Source organism: Molothrus ater, chromosome 21 (assembly GCF_012460135.2).
Source record: "Molothrus ater isolate BHLD 08-10-18 breed brown headed cowbird chromosome 21, BPBGC_Mater_1.1, whole genome shotgun sequence".
Classification (NCBI taxonomy): Eukaryota; Metazoa; Chordata; class Aves; order Passeriformes; family Icteridae; genus Molothrus; species Molothrus ater.
In genome coordinates, this window is record NC_050498.2 from 7,027,876 (window position 1) to 7,055,327 (window position 27,452).

A 27,452-nucleotide genomic window follows, 5' to 3' on the forward strand; every position below is an offset into this window, starting at 1 on the left:
CCTCCATTTTCCCTCGGCCCCTCGGGTAAGGCCGCGCCGGGCCCGGCAGGGCGGCGGTGAACAGGGGTCCCTTACTGGGACAAGGGCGAACCTGTGTTTGTCCCGGCCCGGGTGTCACGCCCGACCCGGCGCCGCGGCGGCTCCGAGCCCCGGTGGAGGCGGCAGGGACGTGCCCGAGGTTGGTGTCGGGCTGCGCCGCGGGCCCCGGTGCGGGGAGAGGCGGCGGCGGCCGCTCCGGTGGTGGGCGTGGGTGGGGCTGGAGCCTCCCGGGGTGGCGGCGGGCAGGGCCCGGGGGAGGCCGGGCGGTGGCCGGGGTCGGGGGAGGCTCCCCCAGGGCCGGGAGGTGCCGCAGCCGCCGCCCCTGCTGCAGCGGGGTAGCGCTGGCACGGTGGGTGGGGAGAGCTGTGGGTGTGAGGCGATGGCGTGGGGAGCATCGGGGGGCTTTTCTTGGAGCGGAGAAAAGAGTCTGACCTTCGTTTCTCGCCACACTGGTGGTCCTGGATCTCCCTGCGCTGTGGGTGTGATTCCCGGATCTCTGCTCCGCCGGTGTGATTCCCAGACCTCCGCATTAGGTTTTCCAAACTTCTCTCGAGGTGCTCCCTGAAAAGCCAAGGGCCTGGGAAGGCCCTTTTGGGTTTAATAAATGACTGAAAGGTATCAAGCCTTTGATTGGCACTCATAGTGGAGTGACGATATTGCAGAGTTTCATAGTCATCTCTGCTGCTTTTTTTATTTTTTTTTTCCCTGAATACAATGATGTGGAGAAGGAAGGTTACTCCTAAATTATTTAGGATAACTAAATTGTGAGGTTATAGAGGCCAGATAACACTGGGTGGGAGTGCTAGTGTGGTAAATAAGATATGGCAGAAGGTGTAAGGAAAGTAACAAACATCACAAAATTGGCTCTACATCAGCTCTTCTTATTCAGGGAAGAGCAGTAGGTGTCTCAACAATTTTTTCTTTTAAAACGACTTCAACACCCCATTGTAGCCTAAGAGGGATATTTTGAAATTACTTTAAAGGAGGAGAGAATGAAATAGAAAACATTGTTATGCTGCTGAGTAAATGGTTGGCAGTTTGTGTCCTGGCAGTTCTGGTTAGACCATCCCAAAAAGGGAGCGCTGGAAAACACAGGAGCAGAGCAGGTTTTTGGGCAAGCAAAGCCTTTGTGTCCTCACCTTAGAGGAGAAGCTTGCTGATAGGAGATAGGATCCAGGTGCACGAAGTCATGGGCAGGTCAGAGAAAGCAAGGAGGGAGCATCAGTTTTCTGTTTCTGACCGGAAATTGTGATGCAGCAGGGCTAAAATAAACAGGCGGAAGCGTTTTGTCACACAACGTGCTATTAAATGTGTCACCCTGCCACAGGACGTGCTGCCACCTGATAGCATCGGGGGCGGTGGGACCAGCAGCAGCATCAAAACCAACAAAGCAGGTATGGGAAGTTCCTGGGCTGTGGTGGCTGCCTGGACTTTCCCCATCATTGGTCCCCAGTCATCACTTCCCCCTGTGTTCCTCCCACTGAGCAGGGTGGGAGTGTCAGGTTCAGATGCAGACTTCAGAAATCTGAAAAACAGCTGTTAAAGCTAAATATAAAGTGATATATTGCTGATATCAGGGCTGGCAGGCCCCAGTGGCCGTCAGAAGTCCATGTGGATACCAAGAAATGCCTGTGAGGAAGAGCTCAGCATTGAGGAGCCTGTGAGGGTAGTTTCTCATGGTAGGAGTGCCTTGCAGTGCTTCACAGGGATGTTTCTGTTAGGTTTATAAGCTTCAAATTAAAAGATGCCAAAATGATTTTGTCTGAGTTCTGTGGTGGGACATAGCCTAAAGATCATTGCTTATTATTGGTGTTAAATCCACACATTGCAGGTCAACCATGGCTTGTTTTTTTTTTTTTTTAATTTAAGAATACTGATAATGATTTAACTGAGAAATTCACTGAGAGCTTCAGGGGGTATCTCTGCAGTTCATTTGGGTTTTTCCCAGTCAGACATTTGTTGTCAGTCTTGGACTGCAGTGGATGTACTTGGACTGTGCTAAAATTAATTTCATGAGCATTTAATTGACAGAATTAATAGATTTGGCTTCCTTAGGCTCTGCATTTTGAGTCGAGTTCCCCAGCTCTTTTATTCTCACAGAGCTTTCTGAATCCTCTGCAGTTTGACCCTTTGAAATGTGACCATGAGAGCTGATGGTCAGTGCTGGCTTTGGCATTGTGGTTCCCTGGATCTGTGTGATCCTTAATGGACTGTGAGTTGAATCATGAAGTGGCAGAGGTTAGAACCATCCCTGCCCAAGCACTCTCCCCTCCAAAAAAAAAAAAAAACCACACAAAACACGTGTTAATGTGGGATTGGTGTAGTTTCTTCCACAAAGGATGAGGAGAAGTCAAGGGCTGTCTCTGCTGCACCCATGGTGTCCTAAAGCCAAGGTGAGCGCCTGGCTTTGTTGGTTTATGTATTCACACTGCTATCCTGAGGTTGATTGCTGAATAATAAATACATCTTGCTCTGAGGACACTGCTTGGTTATTCTCTGAGCACCACTGAAGTTTCCTGCCTTCGATGGCGTCCCTGAAGCTGGGAGAGTGTCAGATGTTTCTGCTTTCCCTCACCCCACACCTGCTCAGGTGAAGCTCTTGAGGGACATTTCTATTCCCAATGTCCATGTTTTCTGTTCACACTGGATGTGTGAATGATTTCTGAAATCCTCAGGCTCTCACAAAGCAGCATTTGTTGTAAAGGCCCTGCCTCACCTCACAGAGTCTGCAGCCAATGTCCATCTTGGTCCTGCCCTGATCAGAACGCAATGGTCCCAGTTAAAAGGTGCTTGTGGACTCTGGATCAGTGCCACTGTGCCCTTGAGCTGAGCAAAGTGCAGACACTCCTGATCAGAACAGCTGGGCTGGCCCAACACTCCTTGGTCCAGAGTCTTTAAACCCTCCTCAGGTCTCTCCCTGTGTGACCACACCAAGTTCTGCCTCTGCACCTCTGCCCACTTCCCTGGCACAGAGGGTGGGAGAGGCACCTTTAATCAATATCTGATTTAATATATTGCATCTCTTTTCCATATTAAATGACATCCGTGCTGTCCTGAGGTGAATTTTGCTGGAGCTGAAAGCACCTGGGTTTGTGGGTGGTTGGCTTGTGTGGAACCTGCTTGGCTGGATCATTAAATAAGATGGTTTTCTCGAGTACTATTTGTTCCCTGTGTCCAGACAAATTTGAATTCCATGGACTAAAATTACCAGTAAATTTTAGGGCAAGTGATGAGGAAGAAAGTTGGAATCATGAGTTAAACACTTCACTGGCAGAGAATGGTGAAATTGGATGTGGTGCTTTGACCAGGTGGGTTTGTGTATTGATCATGGGCAGGAGATAAACGAGGTTATTAGACTTGGAAATGCTCTAGGAAAAGCCACTCAGCCTGCAGGTTTGTGTATGTTAATACACCCTGGTGAATACCTGGAGCAGGAGGATTGGTGAGAAAGCGTGAAGTTGGCAGAATATTCATAGACAGGCTGATAAACATAATCCCTGTTTCTGTATTATGTGTACTCACATGATTCATCAGTTCCATTTGCATCAGGAACACACATTTAGCTGGCATCAGTGCTGCCCTCTGAGGTGGTATTTCTGAGAGGGTTACTTAAATACAAGTGTTTAACTTCTGAAGTGCTCTCTTGAGGATGGGGATCCCACACTGAACCAGAGCAGTAGCCTTGGCCTGCTGTGATTTCTGCTTGTCTGGAGCATCCTGCATAGAAGTTGGCCACAGCCACATATTCTGCAGCCAAGGAGTGTGAGCTGCTCTCTCCACTCGTGTCTGAAATCTGGCTGAGGTCTTCCCCCCATCTTTGTTGTGGGTTTTCTTTAATGAGATATGGATGACACATTCTTTTGGAGCTGCTCGCATTTTAAGACTTAAAAGATCATCCAAGATCAGCCTTGGGCCTTTTAACTCTGACTGAGCACTAAGTCCCTGTTTTTTCTCCAAGTTGTTGTGTTTGTGCGGCAGATGTGTGGATCTTGGGGCAGAACAAGAAATCCTGCACACGAGAAGTGTCATGGCAAAGCCTTGATCAGGTTGTTCTGTATGGGACTGATTTCCTTCAGTGGGTTGTTTGCAGTGGGGAAATGATTATGGGAATGTTTTAAAGCATGTTTGTTTAGGTGTCATTCCCTGCCATATGGAATTCTTTTCTCATCTTTTTTTCCTCTGCTGTTTTTGCATGTTTGTGTGTTGAATTACATCAGATGTGATATAACATGGAGGTTTTGGCTTTAGATCTGACACCTCTGAACTGCTTTTTGTACTGCTCCCTCCCAAAGGCCTGTACTTCTTCCTGGGCTGGCATTTTCATCCTCTCAGCCATTTGAGGAGTTCATTTGGTTTTCCTCATAGCTGACTCTTGTAAGGTTCAGTTGTTTTGATGTATATAAAAGGGAGGTAAAAAAAAAAAACTTCCTTTGAAAATTTCAAAAATATCAATGAGTTTTGTAACCACCAGAAGTGGAAGGGTCAGAGAAACAGAACTTGGCAAACACTTTCCTTTGTGCCAAGCTTGATTTATGTTGTGTCCAGAAACTCCAGTTGGGAAAAACATCAAACAAAAGGTTCTGGATATGAAAAACACACAGGTTTTGTAGTTTTCTTGTTGCTTCCTCAACTCTGGATGGAGGCCCCTGGCATGGAACATCCTGGCTGTGGTCTGGTTTGTGGGCAGCCACAAACCCCCTGCCCCAGCCCAGGACCCCCAGACCCCTCCCCAGTTTGCTCTGGGGGCTCTGCAGCGTTGCTTACAGATGGTGATTGTGGCTCAGTCAAAACCCTTTCCAGGGTCAGCCTGGCTTCATTAAGTGAGTGAGGATTAATCATATTAAGATCCTAATTAGCTGGGCTGTATGCCTGGCACCGTGCAGCATCAGTGGGAGCCTTCCCAGCGCGTGGGAGGGCGTGGATGGGCCGGAGGCTCTGGCTGTGTGCACGTTACAGGAGCCACGGGTGCTGCTGTGACAGCCCTGCCCTCCTCACCCAGACATGGGCTGGCAGGAGCTGGCAGCTCTTGGCTGCTGCCTAATCTCTGGTGACAGGGATGTCCAGGCAAGGTGGACACTGGGTAATTCAGGGCCTCTGTAGCTAATTTGAAACCCTTCTTGCTTTAGCTGCCTTCTCTCCAAAACCTGAAGGGGGAAGTGCTTGTATTCTGCTTGCTCAGCTGATGCCAGGGATGTTTCCTCTTTCCCCAGCTGCTGTCTGAGAGGTTGCAGCCATGTCTGACTTTGTGGAGAGCGAAGCAGAGGAGTCAGAGGAGGAGTACAACCAGGATGGGGAGGTTGTACCCAGAGTAACCAAGAAGTTTGTAGAGGAAGATGAGGATGGTGAGTTTGCTGAATGGTCTGTGTTCATTGCTGTTCTGCATTCTGTGGCTCTGCAGATGGAGCAATAACTGTGCTATAACAGCAGGGCCATCTGTAGTCAATAATCTCAGCTGTTTGAGTGCTTCCTTTCCTCCAAGTGCTCCAAGTGCTATTTATAATTGGCAATAAAAATACGCTGCTTCACCCTCATGGGACTTGCAGTCACACAGTTTGATAGTAAATGGTAAAAGCAGAGGAATTCTCCCAGTGTGACCACTCCACCTGTTCCCTCTGCAAAGAGAGCACGAGACAAGAAGTGGGGATCTGGCAGGAGCAGCTGGCTGGGTTCTGTGTCAGTAAGAGTGTTCAGTTAAAACTCTGTGTGGATGGTGTGGAGGAAGATGCTGCTTGCACAGGTCCCAGTGGATAACCAGTAAGTGTCTAACATGTGCTGCTCTTCATCCCAGATGAAGAAGAAGAGGAGCTGAACCTCGATGATCAGGATGAGCAGGGGAACCTGAAAGGATTCATTAATGATGATGATGATGAGGAAGAGGAAGAGGAAGCCAGTGACTCTGGAGACTCTGAGGATGACGTTGGCCACAAAAAGAGAAAGCGCAGTGAGTTTTGTCATGCTTGGTACTAGCAGGGCATGGGGTAATGCTGGCAGAGAGCACCCTCTGCCCTGGTCTGTGCGAGCTGTACCCTTTTGGGTGAGTGCATTCCCAGATTAGCAAAGGGAGAGTGTAACTTGGCTCTGCTGTCTTCTCTAGCTTTTGATGACCGCCTGGAGGATGATGACTTTGACCTCATTGAAGAAAACTTGGGCGTTAAAGTCAAAAGAGTGAGTTGTGTTCCCATGCTGCTGTTAATGGTGTGGGGTGTTCTAGCACAGGGGAGGGTGGGCTCCAGCCTGGCATGAGCAGACAGTGCCTCACACCAGCTCCTGCCCTCTTGGAAAGGGAGAGCTGAGTGCTTGAAGGAAGCGGGATCTGTCCCTGCCCAAGCGACTGGGACCTGGCTTCCCAGAGTTTGCAAAACTTTTTTCTGGTGCCTAAAGTCTGCTGTGCTCCTCCCTTTCCACCTCTTCAGGACAGTCTCATCTTCCATCCCTGTGTGGTGCCAACCTCAAGGTCAGCACAGGCTGTTATGGGCTCTAAAGCTCTTTCTGAAACATTAGAGTCTCATCAACCAGGCCAGCACTGGTGGTGACAGCATGCAAGTGACACAGCTCCCAAGGGGGTGGCTCCTCTCCCCTGTGTGCCTGGGCTCCATCCTGCTCCCTCCCAGGTGCCTGCAGAGGAAGTGCAGTGTTGAGCCAGGGGTTGTGAGCACTAACATGGAATTGTCCTTGCAGCAAAAATTCAGGCGTGTGCGAAAAATGTCTGATGATGAGGATGATGAAGCAGAAGATTATGGAAAGGAAGAGCACGAAAAGGAAGCCATTGCTGAAGAAATCTTTCAGGATGGCGAAGGCGAGGAAGGAGGGGAAGCTGTGGAAGCTCCTGTTGCTCCACAGGAAGAGGAAGAGGAGGAGGAGGAAGATGAATCTGGTGAGTGTGGATGGTCAGTTACATCCAATGTTTGTCCTAGGATTAAAGAGCAGGAACAAAGTTCAGACTTTCTCTGAAGTAGAAGTATCTAAAAGGCTGTGACCCTGTCATGGTGAAGCTCTTATTGTTCTGATTAGTGCAGTCCTTAGAATTAAATATTTCTGGGTGAATATTCCTAGGTTTGGTTTGTCTGTCTGAACCACTTTGTGCAGGAGCACATAATGTGTGCTGAAGTCTTGAACACCTCCCCTAAGCTGCCTCAAAAATGAAAATGCTTCAGAGGAAGGCACTCAAGGCAATGTTTAATACCTCATAGCACAATACATGCCTGCCCTGCCTCTCTTCAGCATCAGCCTCTCACTGCTGCTACCTTACCAAAAAAGTTTCAAGAATTCTTTCTACTGTCCAAAGTAGCCAGGCCTTTCCTGACTGTATTTTCAGTGCACTGAGCTGCAATTCAGATGGCTTTGCCTGGAAGTTTGTCTGGAAGTTTGTTCCAGCTTGTTACTGTGGTTCAGGCTCCTGGACTGTGTGAGATTGCTGTAGGAGATGCTGTGGGGAGCTGGGCAATCTGACAGCCAGCAGCAGCCTAAGTCTGTGGTGGAGGCTCATAGTTGCACTGGCTGAGCTTTGTCAGAGGTACCAGTTCTATATGTGAATTTTCTGATCACTAAATTGTTTCTCAATGTCCAGACATTGATGACTTCATTGTGGATGATGATGGACAACCTCTGAAGAAGCCAAAATGGAGAAAGAAGCTTCCAGGATACACAGATGCGTAAGTATTGATTGGTAGTTGGCCTGGAGCCTTGAAAATAGTGCTCAGCTTATTTGGATCTTGCAACTGCAGAGTGATTCAGCTTGTGGTTGGGTACTGCTGGTCTTTTTCCCAGAAGAAACCTGGTAAATTTAGACACAGAGCTTTTAGTGTGTGATTTCTGAAATGTGTGGCTCCTTCCTTTTTTCCCTTTTCCCCTGGATTTTTTTAAAGGGATACCAAAACCAGGCCCTTAAGAGAAATATTTACAGTAAAGCTCAGAGTTAAAACTCCAATCATGGAGTACTTGTCCATGATTTTTTAGCCTGGGTGGAAAACTAAAGCTTAGACTTTGTGTTGCTGTAAAGATATTCTGCGAACTGTTCCGTGCACTGTGGGGCTGAACAACACGTTTGTTTTGGTTTTGTTTTTTTGTTTTCCAGTGCTCTGCAGGAAGCCCAGGAAATCTTTGGCGTGGACTTTGACTACGATGAGTTTGAGAAGTACAACGAGTATGATGAGGAGATGGAGGAGGAGTACGAGTACGAGGATGAGGAGGCAGAAGGGGAGACGCGCGTGCGGCCCAAGAAGGCGGCCAAGAAACGCGTCAGCCGCCGCAGCATCTTCGAGATGTATGAGCCCAGTGAGCTGGAGAGCAGCCACCTCACAGACCAGGACAACGAGATCCGCATGACAGACATGCCTGAGAGGTTCCAGGTGAGGCAGAAAAGCGTTTTGGCTCCCAGGCTTGGGACCTGCAGGCTGGCAAGCTGCTGGATGGATTTTGGAATATCTTTTCCCCACTTTGATGACCTTATCTGTCAAATGTACAGGCTAAAACTGCATTCAGAAATATCAGTGACATGGGAGCTGTTGTACCTGTGTGAATCTGGGTTTAGCTCCAGTTACAGCTTCCCTGTGGCCACTGGGTGCCAGTGTTGCACTGCTGAAGTGCAGGGCTTGGGCTCTGCTGAGATGGCTTTGTGCTGGGTGATGGTAGCAATCGTTGAGCTGGATATATGGAGAGCAAGATGCAGTGCCAGAGAAGACATGGGAAGGTTTCTAGCTTACCTGTATGCCAGCCAACACACAACTGCTGTAACCAGCTTTACTGAAGGTGATGAGACTTACACTGCTCTCAGTACAAGGTGCTGTTTGTGCTGTGAGGAATCCTTCTGGTGTCTCATATTTTTGTCTTAATTTTACACTATATTCAGATTTTCACTGAAAAATCCATCTCTCTTTAGTGTATATTAGTGTAATTCTGTGCAGAGGTTTATTACCCTTCTCTGAAATGGCATGTGTGAAGCTGCCAGTTTTCCAAAGGAACTTTTTTCTCCATGCCAGTCTGTGCCACAAAAGGAAATGCTGTCTTGTGATGGTGGCTGTAGGTAACCTGTTCACACATATTGTCATCTTCATGGATGTCAGTGGTGATTAGAGCAGCACCTCTGAAAGAGAAGTGGCTGAGACTGAGTGCCCAGAGAGGCTTTGGAACTGCTTTAGCTTTTGTTATTCTGTGGCTGCAGCCACAAAGTGGTAGCAAGGCACAGATAAATTGGAGCAGAGGATGTAACTGCAGAAAATTTGGGTGTCTGGTGGGAAATGAAGATGTCCTCACTTGATTTTCACAGCAGACTTTGCACCATTGCAGGCCTTTCCACAAGCCTTTGACAGGATTGTAGCTGCCTTTATCTAGTGTAAAGCTGATGCAGTTTCCTGTGTGCTCAGAAGGTGCAGACATTGAAGTGATATCCTTGGCACCCCATAGGTGGGGGTCCCCAGAGGTAACCTGTAACTCAAAACAATAATTTCCAGGCTTCTTAGAAACATAACAATGCAAGCCCTGGTGTTGCACGTGCCTGTGCTCATGGTGTTGTCTCTTCCCAGCTGAGATCCATCCCAGTGAAGAGTGCTGAAGATGATGAGCTGGAGGAAGAAGCTGACTGGATTTATAGGAATGCCTTTGCAACTCCCACCATCTCCTTGCAGGTAAAGGACTGTGCCTGGGACTTGTTCCAGGGCTCTCCTGATAGGAACGTGGTGCCCAGTCCCACCTTCGTTTCTGGTTTTGAGCAGGTCATTTGATGTGTGTGTCTTTGTTTCTGCATCCATGAAACAGAGCAAAAAAGAACAAAAAAAGTTGAAAGAACCACAATTTCTCAGCCTCAACCTGGGGCTCTCTTTTAGAGGTTCAGCTCAGGAGCAGAGTGAACACAATGTGTGTCCTTTTCAGGAAACTTCTGACTACCTTGACCGTGGACAAGCCAGCAGCTTTGGCCGCAAGGGGCCCAGCACCATCCAGAAGATTAAAGAAGCCCTGAATTTCATGAGAAATCAGCATTTTGAGGTAATTTACAACTTTTCATAGTTACCAAGGTCTGTCTCCTTTTCCTGACAGGATTAGCAGGGCTGCTGGAAACATTTAGGGCACACAGAAGGGGCTGAGTTACCATCCCTGGTTGCCTCTCCTGTGATGAAATGATGTTCCATCAGGAACTGCAATTTTATGTGAGCTGTGGCAATGCACGTTTTTAAGGCCTGTTTGGCAGAGCTGCTGTCATTATTTTTCCCTGATTGTGGACAAATTGAGGCTGAATGAGGTGAGGGAATTGCTCTTGAGCCTTGCTTGGTCCATCCAGTCTGTTCTCTGAGGTGTTCCCTGATGTTGCAGAAGTTTTTTGGCCTATGTGAGGTATTCTTTGGTGGAGTAAGAGTTGCCTCATTAGTTGGCTGTTCCACATGGAGCAGGAGCTCTGTCTGGGCTCCTGGCTGCCAGGAACAGCCCAGTCCCCTGATCAGGGCTGATGAGTCTCATTTCTGCCCCAGGTCCCATTCATTGCCTTCTACAGAAAGGAGTATGTGGAGCCAGAACTACACATCAATGACCTGTGGAGGGTCTGGCAGTGGGATGAGAAGGTGAGGAATATTTTCATTTCTGGTTCTCACATCAACATTTGTCCTCCTACCTAGCCTGATACTTTCAGCAGTTTGTTTTGGCCGTGTTTGGGGCTTTTACCCATGTTTTTTTGCATTTTTGCTGTTGTATGATAGTAAAGGGTTATCTGACAAAAGAGGATTCCAAAAAATCCTTCTCCTTCACTGAGTTCCTTTTGTGTAGTGAGATTTCCTGCCAGCAGTGCAGGTTGCTTGTCTGCTATCAGATCCAAACCTGAATTTTGGTTTTTTCTGTTATTATAATACATCTCTGAGATGAGACCTGCCACATGTCACATTTGGCTTTGGCTGTGGATGACAATTTTAATGATCATTTTGAGATGACAAATATCCCAAAATCCTGGAAGTCCCTGCTTGGGAAGGGAGGAGAGAGGTAACACACTGCAATGGGGTGTTTCACTGGAATTCTTTTGCTCCTGTGTCAGTGGACCCAGCTGAAGATCCGCAAGCAGAACCTGACTCGACTGTTTGAGAAGATGCAGGCCTACCAGTATGAGCAAATCTCTGCTGACCCAGACAAGCCCTTGGCTGATGGAATAAGGGCCCTGGATACTACTGACATGGAGAGGTAGGGTGCCAGGACTTGTACATTCATTCCAAAATTACTTAAAATGTCCATGGACTTGCCCAAACAGCACAGGCACTCTGGCCGCTGTGGTTATTAATTGTTGTTGTGTTGTGGGTCTTAGGACAAGGTGAAAGATGAGAATTGACTTCAAATTCTTAGAAGATTGATTTATTATTTTATGATATATATTATATTAAAAGAAAATTATATACTAAAACTATACTAAAGAAATAGAAAGGAGACACCAGAAGGCTAGACAAGAATGAATAATAAATTCTTGTGACAGATTCAGAGAGTCCAACACAGCTGTCTGTGATTAGTCATTAATCAAAAACAATTCACATGTTGAGCAAATAATTCTTCAAATCACATTCCAGAAGAAAATAGAGAAGCTGAAGCTTCCTAGCTTTCCAGGAGAAGAAATCCTGGTGAAGAAATTTTTCAGAAAATATGGCAATAACAGGCCACTGCAGAGCACCCACAAAGCCAATAATGAGAAATACTTAAAATTCTTTTGGGAGCTGAATGCAAGGGCTCTTCTTCTGCCTGACCTGAGTCAGAGCAGGTTCCTTGAGTGTTCTGAGTATGACCTAGCTGCAGGCAGGGTGTAACATGCTGGCTTTCTGTAGGCTGAAGGACGTGCAGTCCATGGACGAGCTGAAGGATGTGTACAATCACTTCCTGCTGTACTATGGCAGAGACATTCCCAAGATGCAGAATGCTGCCAAGGCTGCTCGCAAAAAGCAAAAGCGTATCCGGGAGGATGGTGAAGAAGAGGAAGGTTTGTCTCCCCACATTTGATAGTTTTCTCCTTGTGGGCTGCTTGAAAATCCTGGTTTGAAAGAATAGGAAGAAAGTTTATTGAAATGCACAATGCATCTCTGCTGGTCATTCTATCTCAAGTTAGTTCCTGGTCTTTAAGACACCTTTGAAAATGTTTAAGCTTTGCCACACAAAGTGCTTTCCAAATGCACAATGCATCTCTGCTGGTCATTCTATCTCAAGTTAGTTCCAGGTCTTTCAGGCACCTTTGAAGATGTTTAAGGTTTGCCACACAAAGTGCTTCCCAGTAGATTATGAATGCCACCCCTTGTGTCAGGGGTGGCATCAGCAAACTTGATGTGTGTTCTGATGTGTAACCCAGAGATATTCCTATTAAAACTGCAAGAGTGACACTGAAGATAGTGTTTTTCCAACCCTGAATAATTTTAAGGCCACTGTTACCTTTGAGATGCCTTTGTGGGGTTTAGGGGCTCTGTTGTACAGTGTAGGTTGTGTTTAATCTCTTTATTGTGCTTCTGACATGCTCCAGCTGTCTAGATGCCTCTGTAATGTATCCTTCCTGCAGGTGAAGGGGAGGATGCAGAGGATGATGAGCAGAAGGGGCCTGAGCTGAAGCAGGCTTCCCGAAGGGATATGTACACCATCTGCCAGGCAGCTGGGCTGGGTAAGGCTCTGCTCTGTCCTGCTGAGCCTGCAGTGGCCTGGCCCACATGCTCTGCAGGGTGCTGTGACTCACCTGTGGAAGGAAGACTGGTGGTTTTGCTCACTATTAACTACAATACCCATGTCCTCATTGCATTTTGTTTGGTTTTTTTCTTTTACCAGATGGCTTGGCTAAGAAATTTGGTCTGACACCTGAGCAGTTTGGAGAGAATCTCCGAGACAGTTACCAGCGTCATGAGACAGAGCAGTTCCCTGCAGAGCCCCTGGAGCTGGCCAAGGATTATGTGTGTAGGTCAGTGTGGGGGGGTCTCTGTGGGGTTACTGTGGATGTAACACAAGTGAGGGGATCTGGGGACATTCTTCTAAGGCTTCACGTTGCCTTTTTGCCTGCAGTCAATTCCCAAGCCCAGAAGCAGTGCTGGAAGGAGCTCGGTACATGGTGGCTTTGCAGATCGCCAGGGAGCCCCTGGTCAGACAGGTCCTGAGGCAGACTTTCCAAGAACGAGCTAAAATCAACATTACACCAACCAAAAAGGGGAAGAAGGTAAGGAAGGGAGCTCTGACTCTGTGGGTCAGTTCAGGGAAGGATCTAAATAACATACAAATGCTTGTTCTCCCATGTCAGTGGCAACTCTGAATAAATCTCAGAGCAGCACTGAGCTGGGCTGTTGCAGAGCCCAGCTCAGCAGTGTGCTGCATTTTTAGTCTCAGCATTTTACCAGATGAGATGTTGCCTTCAATTATTGAAACAGTCTCTGTTTCTCTGGGACTGGGAAGCAATTTCACTGTGTCCTGCTGGGGCAGGAAATGTAGACTGGCAGGCATAGGGCTGAGGGGGTATTGAATAAAAACCATTGTCTGCTGTGGCATACAGAAGGATCTTTCTTCATGAATGCCCTGTGTGCATGCTGACTGTCTCTCCTCTTTCCCAGGATATTGATGAAGCCCACTATGCCTATTCCTTTAAATACATGAAGAACAAGCCTGTGAAGGAGCTGAGAGATGACCAGTTCCTGAAAATGAGCCTGGCAGAGGATGAGGCACTGCTCACCATAGATATCAGCATTGACATGAAAGGAGTAGAGGGGTGAGTTCCCACTGGCTGTGCCATCCCTGGCTTGGTAGAGCTCATTCATGCAGTGCTTTTTGAGCACCTCTGTAACCTGAAAGTTATGGCCTGGTAGTTTCCTGCACCTCAAAGTCAAGCAGCCTCTCAGGGTCTTGCTTTTTTCACCACCTTGTTGGGAACTTTAGCAAACATGTGTCTTACTCACTTGAAAGCAAACTCTGAAACCTTGGGATTTTTGTAGATGATGCTTGTTTCCCAGCCAACTTAGTTCCTTCCCTGCACATCTGAGTGGCCACACTGTGTAGTATGGCTGTGATCTCTCTACAACAACACTTCAGCAGCTAAAGCAGCATTGGATGGGAGGGTTGGCTCTTCCCTAATTTTTCCAAGCAGCTACCTGAATCTGAATCTGCCATGCAGGTGTCTGGAGCCTTTCTGTATCTCCTCTTCTCCTTTCCTGCAGTTATGGCAGTGACCAGACGTACTTTGAGGAAATCAAGCAGTTCTATTACCGGGACGAGTTCAGTCACCAGGTGCAGGAGTGGAACCGGCAGCGCACCATGGCCATCGAGCGCTCCCTCAACCAGTTCCTCTACGTGCAGATGGCCAAAGAATTAAAGAACAAGCTCTTAGTGGAGGCCAAGGAGTATGTCCTCAAGGTGAGATGAGGCAGAGCTGGGCTTACAAACACTGGCAGCCCTGCAGTGTTCTGGGGATAGCTGCTGACAGCTCATACACAAGTTCTTGGGGAGGAGAAAGAGGCAGGGGTTGAATTGGGTTCAACCTCTCTTCCAGAGGAGGGTTAGGCCAGGCCCCTGCAGTGGATTTTCTCACTCCTCTTTGTCCTTTCTCTGCTCTCCCAGGCTTGCAGCCGCAAACTGTACAACTGGCTGAAGGTTGCTGCATACAGGCCAGATCAGCAGGTGGAGGAAGACGATGATTTCATGGATGAGAACCAAGGGAAGGGGATCCGGGTGCTGGGCATTGCCTTTTCATCAGCCAGGTAGGAGGGAGGGAATGGTGTCTGGATGCATGTCCAGCTTCAGCAGTCTTCCATGTCTGAGTGATCTCTGTTTGACAGGGACCACCCTGTGTTTTGTGCCCTCGTTAACGGAGAGGGTGAGGTCACAGATTTCCTCCGACTGCCACATTTCACAAAAGAAGGAATGCCTGGCGTGAGGAGGAGAGGGAAAAAAAGGTGAGCCTTGGTGCAGCTGTCACTAAGAGGAATGTAGGTAGCCCAGAACAGAAACCCTCTAGCTGTTCTGCTCTGATTTTCTACTTTCCTTTCCAGGCCCAGGATATTGAAACATTGAAAAAATTCCTCCTGAACAAGAAGCCTCACGTGGTGACAATTGCAGGCGAGAACAGGTCAGTCTTTGTGCTGCTTCCACTTGCCAGTCTCTTTGCAGTCCTTCCCTTGTGCCTGTTTATATTTCACTGTTTCCAGGACCCAGCTCTATGCTCTCACCTCAGTTCTCTTGGTTGTGTCTCCCTAGGGATGCTCAGATGCTGATGGAGGATGTAAAGAGAATTGTTCATGAGCTGGACCAAGGGCAGCAGCTGTCCTCAATTGGAGTGGAGCTGGTGGACAATGAACTGGCCATCCTCTACATGAACAGCAAGAAGTCTGAGGTGAACCTTCTGCTACTCCCTTAGTCCCTCCCTTAGTCTGTTGCTCATTCATGCTGTGTCATCCTCCATTTGTTGTGCTAGCCTTACATCATCCTCTGTCTCGTATGATCCATCTGGACAGTCACGTACTGATCTTTGGATCAAGGCAAAACATCTTAGGCTTCCCTGAAGAGATCAGCACCAGCAGATGCACAAAGTGGATATTGATGTAGTTGGAAATTAGTGAGATTGTTCCATTACTAATTGCATAAGAGCTCCTGGGACCCTTTGACCTCAGCTTTTTTTGCCGTGAGCACCAAGTGCTTCCTTGCTGCAGTCCCTGTCTGAAGTGTCTTTGCTGCTTGTGGCACAAAGTGTGAAAGCACCACGAGGGTTTTTCCCTGGTTCTGTGTCCTGTTGCAGAATGAATTCCGGGATTACCCCCCTCTGCTGCGCCAGGCTGTGTCCCTCGCTCGCCGCATCCAGGACCCCCTCATTGAGTTTGCCCAGGTCTGCAGCTCTGATGAGGATATTCTCTGCCTGAAACTCCACCCTCTGCAGGTAAATTTTTCCTTGGGCAAGAAAGATCCTTCTCTGCAAGAGAAAGCAGCCTGTGAGGGTTTGCTTTCAAAGAAAAGGTTTCCAGGTTAAACTTGTGCAAGTTCTGCCTGTTCTGTGCCATATTCAGGCTACATAGTACCTTCCTTTTTTTTTTTTTTGCTTCTTTCTCATAAGCCTTTAGGCTGTTCTCAGGGGTAGCTGAGGTGCAACACAGCTCCTGGGTGCCAGTGTGTTGTGTTTGGCTCGTGGCAGAGGGTTGCACAGACCCATCTTTTCCAGGGCTAACACCTCTTCTCTCTGCCAGGAGCACGTGGTGAAGGAGGAGCTGCTGAACGCGCTCTACTGCGAATTCATCAACCGTGTGAACGAGGTGGGGGTGGATGTGAACAGGGCCATTGCTCACCCCCACAGCCAGGCTCTGCTGCAGTACGTGTGTGGCCTGGGACCACGCAAAGGCACTCACCTGCTGAAGGTATGGAGGCTTCTGGGCCTGCCTGCAAAAGCAGCACATCACCAGCTGACAGCTCTGTTGATGTGTTTTTACCTCACCGTGCCTTGCCCCGAAGCTACATGTGGACTTGTGTCCTTGAGAAACACAAACAGCTCAGCATATCCATCAATCCCAGCCAGCTCCCAAACCCACAGGAATGGATGTGCTGTCAGAGTGTCAAGACACCTCCACAGTGTAGAAAACACGAGGCAAGAAGCCAAAGCTTTTCGTGAGAGTTGGAGCCTTGATGATGTGGAATCATCATCTCTCACACAATGTTGAGACACTGGCAGGGAGCAACAGCTTAAGAGCTGTGATGGGCGTGTGTCAGATGCTTTAAACACTGCAGTGTGAATCCTCTGCTTTTTTTCCCAGACAAAAACAATTTGGGTTGAAAGGGATCTTAAAGATCATCTAATTCCAACCCCTGGCCATGGCCGCAGACATCTTCCACTAAAGCAGGTTACTCAGAGCCCCATCCAGCCTGGCCTTGAACAATTCCAGGGATAGGAAGTCCACAACCTCTGGGCAATATTGTGTTTGAATAGCAGGGTTTATACTCTTGCCTCTCTCAAGGTTTTTATTCTTGCCTCTCTCTGCAGATCTTAAAGCAAAACAACACCCGTCTGGAGAACAGGACCCAGCTGGTTACGATGTGTCACATGGGACCCAAAGTGTTTATCAACTGTGCTGGCTTCATCAAAATTGACACAGCATCACTGGGTGATAGGTGGGTATTGGGTTGTATTTGATGTCCTGGGAGGTCAGTGTGAGTGACAGGGTGACACAGTGACCTTCCCTGAGTCAGTGTTCCCCAGAGTTTCTGTGTGGCCCCTCTGATTTTAGGCCAAGTTCAGGTATTGCTGGTTATTAATCTGATTCTTACAGGCAGCTAAACTTGCACAGCAGCAGTGTGAACTGCAGAAAATTAATTATATGGTTTGTTCTGGTGTGAAGGACTCTTTGTGGTCAAGAGGAACTAAACTAAAACCAATTGTTCCCTAAAATAGTTGTCATGGAGTCATCAGTAACCCATGGGCACTTCAGCTTAATTTCTGCCTGGTCCTTCCAGAGTATTTTATTTTTCTAAAGTTTCAAACACTTGAGAAATAACTCAGCAATTTGTCTTCCTCTTAAACCAATAGTAGTACTGGGAAGTTTATAGAGCATTAAGTTACTGGTAACTGCACAAGAGGTGTTTTGAGGACAGCTGTAACCTTGTTTCTGACTAGAAACATGCTTTCTCCAGGTTTTTTTGCCTTTGAAAAGCAATGTGAGAAAGAACACCGGGATGAATCCCTACACTGAATGATCCAACCCTGCTAGATCCCTTGATTCTTGCAGGATACAAATCCCAGAGCTGCTGGGGGAACAGTGTAGCCCATCCAAGCAGCTCATTGGCAACACTGAATCTGTGTGAGGAGAGGAACTCGGAGAGCTCTGTGTTCACAGAGCAGCTGTAGTGTGCAGGGATCAAATCCACCCAGCATCCAAAATACCTGGATGGTCTTTGGAACTGCAGACTGGAGTTTGCCAGGTCTTGCCTTGGCTCCTGTTGGTTTAGCAATGAATAATTCAGTGTCCTTTTTGGAGTGCTTTGTTCCATGGAGGGCAGCAGTGCTGCTCAACAATGTGCTTGATCACTGAGCTGCAGGAACAGCTCAGAGCCCTGATCTGAACATTGGTTTTGTTTCAGCACTGATTCCTACATTGAAGTCTTAGATGGCTCTAGGGTCCATCCTGAAACCTATGAATGGGCCAGGAAAATGGCAGTGGATGCCCTGGAATATGATGAGTCAGCTGAGGATGCAAATCCTGCAGGAGCTCTGGAGGAGATCCTGGAAAACCCCGAGCGCCTGAAGGACCTGGATCTCGATGCCTTTGCTGAAGAACTGGAAAGACAGGTGCACTGGGGGTTCCTGGTGCTGAGAAACAGAGGAGAAGCTCTGCTGCCCAGCTGAGATTCTCATGTTTTATAGCTTTATCCTTTTTGGGAGCTGGGCATTAGCTGTGCTGTCGTAAAATGTATAAATGGCCACAATGAGCAGTCAGCGTCTGACAATGGCATGCAGTAAATGCTTGCAGAAAGTACACTTGGGGCAGGGAACAGTAATTAACCATTTAAGCTCTTCTCCCTGAAGTTTCTTCTAAATATGTTTGTCCTTTTGACCTCCTCAACATCCTGTGACCGAGTTTCACCATTTGTTAGTACCTGCTGCACTTCCCTTTTTTAAATTTGCTATTTCATAATTTGCTTGTGTTCTTCCAAAACTTACACTGGATTCCCTACTGACCTTCTTCCTGCTGCTCATGCCTTTATAACCTCTGAATCCCACACAGGGCTATGGTGACAAGCACATCACTTTGTATGACATTCGAGCTGAGCTAAGCTGCAGATACAAGGACCTGAGAACCCCGTACCGTTCTCCCAACACAGAGGAGGTCTTCAATATGCTGACCAAAGAAACTCCAGAGACATTTTACATAGGTACATCCCTGTTCACATCCCTGCTTTCTGTCCTCCTGAGTTGACACAGGATGTGTGAAGGTGGGGCAAAGGGATCTTAGTGAGTGTGTGTGATGGTGTTCGCAGGGGTCTTAGGATGAGGGAAGAGATGAGAATGTTGACTCCATGTTTCAGAAGGCTTGATTTATTATTTTAGGATATATATTATATTAAAACTATACTAAAAGAATAGAAGAAAGGATTTCATCAGAAGACTAGCTAAGAATAGAAAAAGAATGATAGCAAAGGCTTGTGACTGACCGAGACAGTCCAGACAGCTGGACTGTGATTGGCCATTAATTAGAAACAACCACATGAGACCAATCACAGATGCACCTGTTGCATTCCACAGCAGCAGGTAACCATTGTTTACATTTTGTTCCTGAGGCCTCTCAGCTTCTCAGGAGAAAAAATCCTAAGGAAATTATTTTTCATAAAACATGTCTGTGACAAGCGTGATGCTGGGACAGTGCTGTGGTGGAGTGTGAAGCAGCTTTTCAAGTACTTGTGTGACCTCCTAACACCTTCATGCATGAATAACAACCTTAGATGGAGGGAACTGCCCAGCTCTGCAGGTTTTCATTCTTTCCTTCCCCTCTCCCATCACCCCACAGGTAAAATGATCATCTGCAATGTGACTGGGATTGCCCACAGGCGCCCACAGGGAGAGAGCTACGACCAGGCGATACGGAATGATGAAACTGGCCTTTGGCAGTGCCCCTTCTGCCAGCAGGACAACTTCCCAGAGCTCAGTGAGGTGGGGCTGCTTCTCCTGCCTTTCTCAGGGGGCTGCTATCAGCAGAAGTGTTGTGTAGGGTTTTTGGGAGACAAGGAATCAGAGCCAAGATTGTGTCTGCAGTGCCCCAGGATCCCAACCTGATGTGGCTTTTGGCTGTAAATAAAATCTGTTGCACTTCTGACTAATTGCTTCAGTATAGATTTGACAGGTCTTTTATGGCTGCATTATGGCTTTTAGAGTGAAATGGACCTGGGGCTAAGCTGACCAGTTCTTTGCAGACACATAAAGCGTTCTTGTTTGTGGTCTGGGATTGTGTTTTATGTATGCAGAGAAATTGCCTGTGACACTGAGAACAGAAGGCTCTGCCACCTTCTCAATTTTAAGAACTTATCTGGACCACCTGCTGCTTAATGCAGCTGTACTTTAGGTCCCTTCTAAACACTGTGAATTCCAGGCTGGGTAATCCATGACTTTAAACCCCTATAGTGTTCATTAGAGACCAGCCCTGGCTACAGGCTGCTGTTCAGGGTCTAAAAATGTTCTGACCTTCCTGGTTGCAATGTCCCATAAGCTGAGCAGAACCGGAGGAGGAAGATTGCATTACTGGGTAGCATTTGTTGAAGTCTTCTGTCCCCTGCCCTTCCACAAGTCTCTGCTGGCTGCACCACTTTGCTGACACAGCTTTTGGACTTGTTTTGAGTATGAGCTGCTGGGGCTATTTTGTTTCCATGCTGAATGATTTATTTGCTTTTGCCTTGCTCAAGGTTTGGAACCATTTTGACAGCGGTTCCTGCCCAGGTCAGGCCATTGGAGTGAAGACACGTCTGGATAATGGTGTTGCTGGCTTCATCCCAACAAAATTTCTTAGTGACAAGGTGGTCAAGAGGCCAGAAGAAAGGGTGAAGGTATGAAAGCAGTGGATTTTCACACTCCCAGCGAGAGCTGGAAGAACCTGAGTTCTCTCTTCAGAGTTTGGTTAATAACACTGTTCTTAAATGACTTTTCTGACCTTATTTTCATGTAAGGACTTTAAATCAGCAGGAAGTTCAGGTTCTGGTTAGTGTCCTTGTCCCACAGTGCAAATCTCCCTTGGCAGCTGGTGGGACCCTGTTAATCAGTTAACACATTGTGCTGCAGGAGGATTTATTGTTGTCTGGCTGGAGTCTGGGTTTAGGAGACCAGAAGGCTTTCTAATGCAGAGCTGCCCTTTGTTTCTGGCTTTCTAAAGAGTTCACAGAACTGCTTTTGGACAGGCAAAGGTCATTTTCCTTCTTATAGCTTTTTCTTCCCTCTCCATTAATTTGTGGAGGTCATCAGAGTTACTGGTCCTGCTCAGGACAGAGTTCTTAAAGAAATGGAACAACACCTTTTTATCACATAATAAAATAGTGGTTTAACATCTTTGCTGTCTTTTGGGGTCCCCAGCAGGCCATGCAGGTGATGGATAATCCTGTAAGCTCAGAGGTCTCAGCATTTCTTTAAAGAATTATTAATTAACTTCATTATGGTTAACTGAGCTAAGACATTGCAGTTTTTGTGGGGGGATTTTCTGCCTCACATTTTATTAGAGCAGTCCTTTGGGTGTCTGCTTCTGAATACATATAACTGCTTTCTTGCACATCTTGAAGTCCAGTTTTGCTACTCCCATTGTGAAAGATATTTCAAATAGAAAAGGTCCTGACCCTCCAGATGTGCAGTTCTCTGGATGTGACCAGTGTGGAGAACTGCCCATTTTCCCCCTCAGTCTCTTTTGATTCTGGTAATTTTTGGGATCAGTTGACTTCCAGTTTGTGTAGAAAGATCACTTTTAAAGGTTGTATCAGTCTGAAATAGCTGAGGTGATTTGTACCTCCTCAGTGCCAGCAGGATCCCACATGGATTGTTCTGTAGCACAGGGATTCTGGTGTATCAGCCAAACCTGCCGCTCACCTTGGCTGCACCTCCTCTGCAGGTGGGAATGACCGTCCACTGCCGCATCATGAAGATTGACATCGAGAAGTTCAGTGCAGACCTGACCTGCAGGACCTCAGACCTGATGGACAAGAACAACGAGTGGAAACTGCCCAAAGACACCTACTACGACTTCGACTCTGAGGCAGCAGACCACAAACAGGAAGAAGACATGAAAAGAAAGCAGCAGAGGACAAGTGAGTTCTCTTCATTTCTCTCTCCCTTGTAATTCCAGCCTCCCCAGGCTGCTCCAGGACAATCAGCACAATTAGGTACAGTTGCATGAAAGCAGTTCCTCTTGGAAGGCTGAACATTCCCTTTGTTCCCCAGCGTACATCAAGAGGGTAATTGCTCACCCATCATTCCACAACATCAGCTTCAAGCAAGCAGAGAAGATGATGGAGACCATGGACCAAGGGGATGTGATCATCCGGCCGAGCAGCAAAGGGGAGAACCACCTGACTGTCACCTGGAAGGTCAACGATGGCATCTACCAGCACGTGGATGTCCGGGAGGAGGGCAAGGAGAATGCCTTCAGCCTGGGCTCCATGCTCTGGATCAACACAGAGGTAAAGCCCTGCAGAGCATGCCTGGGAAAGGGAATGATGTATTTTACAAGATGACACAGCCCTTCTGTCCTTGTAGCTGCTTTCACACTCTTGTCTTTTCACACTCTTCCAGTACATTCTCTGGATCCTTAGACAATATTTGTCTTTTTTTTTTTCCCCTCAAGCCTTGCTGTGCAGAGTGTATGACCAAATACACCCTAAATACCTCTTTATATGTGTTTGTTCAAAGGAGTTTGAAGACCTGGATGAAATTGTTGCTCGTTATGTCCAGCCAATGGCTTCTTTTGCCAGAGACCTGTTGAACCACAAATACTATCAGGACTGCAATGGTGGAGACAAGAAGGTGAGACAATCCCAGGATGTGGTAACTGCTTAGGAGGATATCCATGGGCTCTGTGTGCTGCTGAAAATGTGGGCTCCCCTGGAGCATTTATCTTCTTTTTCTCTCTAATTAGAAGCTGGAAGAGCTGCTGATAAAGACCAAGAAAGAGAAGCCAACATTTATTCCATACTTTATTAGTGCCTGTAAAGACCTACCTGGTAAATTCCTCTTGGGATATCAGCCTCGAGGCAAACCAAGGTAAGTGAGAGGCAAGCCCAGCATCTGCACTGAGTACTCCCAGTATCAAACCTCAGCTGACTGCTGCCAGTTTTTCTTCCAGCTCTGTCAAAATCCCTGTAAATCACGCCTCCTCTTTGCCAGGATTTGGCCTCCTGACAGTGGAGGACCCAATTCTAGCAGTAAATCTCACCCAGGAGACTCCCATGTTTCTTAACCATCTGGCTGCCACGAGCAGCACTGCCCTGTGCTGTGGGTGTTGTGGGAGCGTAGGCAGGGAGGGATGGGTTTTTCATGGAAAAGCAGATTTTTTCATGGAAAGGCAGGGTAGTTTGAAGCAATTGTTTGAAGATAAAGTACCTTAGGTGGATCTATCTGTTCATTATCAGGCTGTGGTTGTAGTCCATGCCTGTTCTGAGTGTGACCTGGCTGTGAGTGGCTGGCACATGATGTCTCACACTGTCCCTGCTCTCCCAGGATAGAGTATGTGACAGTGACTCCAGAGGGATTCCGCTACCGGGGCCAAGTCTTCCCTACTGTGAATGGACTTTTCCGATGGTTTAAGGATCATTATCAGGACCCTGTTCCAGGTGAGCAGCTTAAAACTTCAGTGCCTCAGCCGTTCATTTGTCAGACAATAGCAGGGACAGTTATTAAAGGACAGTTCCATTTCCCTTGTCCCAGAAATGTGTCCTAGGGTTTTTCTGTGTGTGGGAAGTTTCTGAGCAATGCTTGAAATGTTTGGCTCCATGCACCAACCCACTGAGAGCTCTCCTGATAGTTAATCTTTCATCAAGTGGGCTGTGCAGCAAAGTCAGGACCAGTCCCTTTCCTCTCCTTTGTCTCCCCCACCATACAATCCAGCACACACCATTCCCTGGTAGCAAACCATCGTGCCAGAACAACTTCCAATCCTGAATTTCAGACCAATGGCTGCTCCTCCAGGAGAATTAATCAACCTCTTGGTATTTTACACAGGTATCACCCCCAGCAGCAGCAGTCGGACCAGGACTCCAGCCTCCATTAATGCTACTCCAGCTAACATCAACCTGGCAGGTCAGTGCAAGCCATTCCCAGTTGGGATTGGGATGTGAGCTGCTCCTCCAGGCTCCACTTTTCCTAATGCAGCGTGTCTCCCTTGCAGACCTGACACGTGCAGTGAATGCTCTGCCACAGAACATGACCTCCCAGATGTTCAGTGCCATTGCTGCTGTGACAGGCCAGGGACAGAACCCAAATGCCACCCCAGCACAGTGGGGCTCCAGCCAGTACGGCTACGGAGGCAGCGGAGGCGGCAGCAGCGCGTATCACGTACGTGTCACTTCAATTTCTGCTGGCTTCTCCTTGCTGCTAAAACCACTGGGAGCCCAAGGAATCCCTCACTGCCTGGGGTCCCTCAGTCCTGGTTTTGTCCCTGTGGTGCTGCACAGGCTGGATTCTTGAACCAGGTTTCCTTTTGCCTCCCGTGACTGGAGAAATGAGGCGCGTAACACAGCCCTGCTCCGGGGAGAGTTGGAGCAAGGAGCAAACTGCTCTGGACCCCAAGGAATGTGGCAGGGTGGAGAGGGGGGATCCAGCAGTGAGGGCACACAACCTTCTGATTGTGCCCCTGAATTGGCAACGTGAGCTGCCAGTGGAGGAGATTAGCTGGGAAGGTATGCGCTGAGTTTGCAGGGCTTTTCAGCTCAGCACTAATCTCTGAGCTGCACCAGGGGGAACACCTCAGCCTGACCCAACACCCAGGGGCTTTGCAGGGAGTAAGATGGAATTGGACAGTTTTGGCTCATGGTGAAGCCTTTCTTGATGTGTGCCTGCTCCCAGCCCACTCTGCAAGCTCCCAGCTGGCACCAAGGCAAATTCCAGCTGCAGAAGGACTGAGGAGCCTGGGTGCAAAAAACACACCCAGGGTGCAAAAAGCACACCCAGCTGTTGCACCCTAAGAAGAGATGCTGCAAGACAAGGCTTGCAGGGAGGAGTGATCCTCCTTGGGAGGCTTTCAGGAAGTTTGGCACAGTAAGTGCTGAGCTGAGGATAGGCAGGGACTGTGGATAAACTCGATGTATTAATCATCAAGACATCTGAAAAAAAAGGGAGGTGAACACCGGGAGGCAAAGGCACTAAGTTCTTCATGGGACAAGAAGCCAGCTGGCTTGGGTTGTGGGAGGGAGCCATCCTAGGAGCTGCTGCACTTTCTCTGCAGCCTGCAGAGGAAGAATTTATCTGTTCTTTGTGCCTGCTGCAGGATGTCATTGCTGCTGGCTTGCCCCAAGTGTTTGTGGTGTCCCTTGCCTTTGCTTGGCTCCAGCATCTCCCCTTGGGCTGAGCAAGGAGGGCAGGCTGTGCTGGCCCAGCTCTCAGGGGAGCAAATGTGCTGTGCTCAGCAGGGCTGGGGGCATGCAGAGTGAGGGTGGGCACCCTCCTGGGCGAGCAGGGCAGTGCAGAACCCCCCCAGCCTGGCAAGGTCCACCCTCTGTCCCCTGACAGCCTCTACTCCCTCTCCACAGGTGTTCACAACTCCAGCACAGCAGCCAGTGGCCACCCCTCTGATGACCCCCAGCTACTCCTACACTACTCCCAGCCAGCCCATCACCACACCCCAGTACCAGCTGCAGGCCAACACCACACCCCAGTCCACCCAGTCCCAGTCACAGCCCTCATCCAGCTCCAGGCAGAGGCAGCAGCCAAAGTGAGTAGCTCTGAGTGCTCCTATCCCTGTCCTGTCTCCATTGCTGTTCTTGGTTTTTTTGGAAGCAGCGTGATGGGGTTATTTCCCCACGGGCAGGGAGGGAGGGCGGGGAAGTTTCCTTGTCACTTCTCACGTTGTCCCCGTGTCCTTGCAGGACCAACACCCATGCTGCCATCGACTGGGGCAAGATGGCCGAGCAGTGGCTGCAGGAGAAGGAGGCTGAGCGGAGGAAACAGAAGCAGAGGTTGACCCCTCGGCCCTCTCCCAGCCCCATGATCGAGAGCACGCCCATGTCCATCGCCGGGGACGCCACGCCTCTCCTGGATGAGATGGATCGATAGGACCTGACACCCGACACCTCCACTCCCTTCTCTCCCAGCAAGGGGGAAGGAGAGGGAACAATAGGAAGCGACTTCCCCTTAGACACATAACTCCTGTTTTATACGTCGTGGGATGGTGGGAAATGACTCTTGGTGATGTGCACCTGAGCGAGAGAATAGACTTGGCAGGGCTGGTTTAAAAATATATACTATATATAAGAAAAATATATCATAGAAAGGAACACTGCATCGGCCTCTGCGTCCTAGGCTCCGGTTTTGAGGCACCTTTGGGAACTTAGCAAAGCAAACATGAGGTCAAAGGAGTCTGTCCTTGTACATGCACAGCACTCTGCTTTCACCCCAAAGACTGGGAAGCAAATGGAGCTGAAAGTGCATTGCCCTGGAGTGAGCCTGTTTCCTTTGGATTCTCCCAAACCCTGACTGTCACCTCCCCTCCTCCCGAGACCACAAAGCAAAGTCGTGGGGGTTGTGACAAACGAACCAGAGTTCTCACAAAGTTCCTGTTGTTGTTTGCTCCATGTGTTTCATGCGTGACGGGCTCAGCAGAGCCTGTGCCAACCCCAGCTCTGTCTGGAGGGGTCCAGCACAGCAGCTCGGGGTCTTGCTGGAGATGCAGCTGTTGTACCAAAGGCTTGCTCTCTCCTCTTTGGCTTCTTTTGGAACAATATTTATTTAGTTTTGATTATGTTTTTTTAATCAGACTGCGAAATAAAGCGCCAGCCCGCGGCAGCTTCCCCAGACAGACATGTGGGATAAAGCAGCACGGAGCAGCCCGGAGTGCATGGCCTCCTCCTCTGTACCCCTTCCCCTGCCCAGCTGTAACCAAGAGGGGTGAATAAATAGAGTTTTTACTGAATGCTAGCTCAGAGGTTTTCTGCCTGCACCCTGCCCTTCCCTTAGGATTTGCTCAGAGCAGAGTTGCTTGGTGGAAGTCGATGCTCCTCCTGCCTTTGTTGCTTGGTGTTGCCCTCTGTGTGCTGCAAGTTTCGCAGAGAAGCTGATTTCTGTTGTTAACAAATAAGGTTCTGTTATGGATGCACCACATGGAGACATCACACTGACATCGGGGGCAACTCCCTGTGGCTGTGGGATAGGGAGAGACACTGGGAGAGGGATAAATTGAATAAAGAAGCAGCCCAGTGTGGGATTGCCCACAGAGGAGAGACATTTCTGAGAGGGAAAGTTCCTGCTGCACACACTCTCCCCTCTCCTGCTTTGTTAGTAGGGATTTTCTATGGAAGCAGAGTCTTTGTTCCTTCCCAGTGCTCCTGGTCAGCCTCCTTTGCTAGGAAATGAGCAGGAACAGCAGATCTTAGGAAACAAAGCTCTTCTTTGCATGTAAATGCTCCTGAAGAATGGCAGCGACCCGGGAGACAAAGCAAAGCTCTTTGCACAGAGAAATGCAGGTCCTGGCTTCAATGCCATCCCCTCTGCAGTGCTGAGGGGCTGACAGGGTCCTGTTCCTCCCAAAGCCACCCAGGCCAGTGGGGAGAGCCGTGGGCTGGGGCCCACGGCTCCGAAGTCACAGGTGGCTGAACCTGGCGCTATTTTCTTATTTCATGAGACTGTACGATAGGAATTTGACTGGGAGCAGCTCCTTACTGGTTGGACCTGAAAGAGGAGGCTAGTTGTGTGTTGTTGCCTCCTTTCTGGCTGTTTTTGTTTTTAGTTTTCCCTTGCTGTCAATAAAAGTTCTACTTTTGGGAAGCTGCTCCGCGTGCCCCCT

General features: G+C 48.4%; 1 protein-coding gene across 1 annotated transcript; it reads left to right on the top strand.

Annotated features, from left to right (window-relative positions):
* SUPT6H (SPT6 homolog, histone chaperone and transcription elongation factor) lies at positions 1-27,438 on the top strand. Its single transcript, XM_036395020.2, is given in 38 exon segments — positions 1-178; positions 5,250-5,381; positions 5,828-5,980; positions 6,134-6,204; positions 6,718-6,913; positions 7,607-7,691; positions 8,114-8,387; positions 9,561-9,662; positions 9,907-10,020; positions 10,500-10,589; positions 11,054-11,196; positions 11,826-11,977; positions 12,545-12,643; positions 12,805-12,934; positions 13,036-13,186; positions 13,575-13,729; positions 14,175-14,370; positions 14,575-14,714; positions 14,793-14,863; positions 14,866-14,909; positions 15,006-15,082; positions 15,211-15,346; positions 15,749-15,886; positions 16,191-16,358; positions 16,979-17,106; positions 18,073-18,280; positions 18,717-18,864; positions 19,497-19,639; positions 20,386-20,526; positions 21,573-21,768; positions 21,902-22,140; positions 22,370-22,483; positions 22,596-22,720; positions 23,177-23,289; positions 23,678-23,755; positions 23,844-24,010; positions 25,204-25,385; positions 25,540-27,438. Coding segments are annotated over 37 exon segments (5,163 nt in total). The 5' UTR covers positions 1-178; positions 5,250-5,272; the 3' UTR covers positions 25,727-27,438.
* Positions 27,439-27,452: the final 14 nt, after the last annotated feature.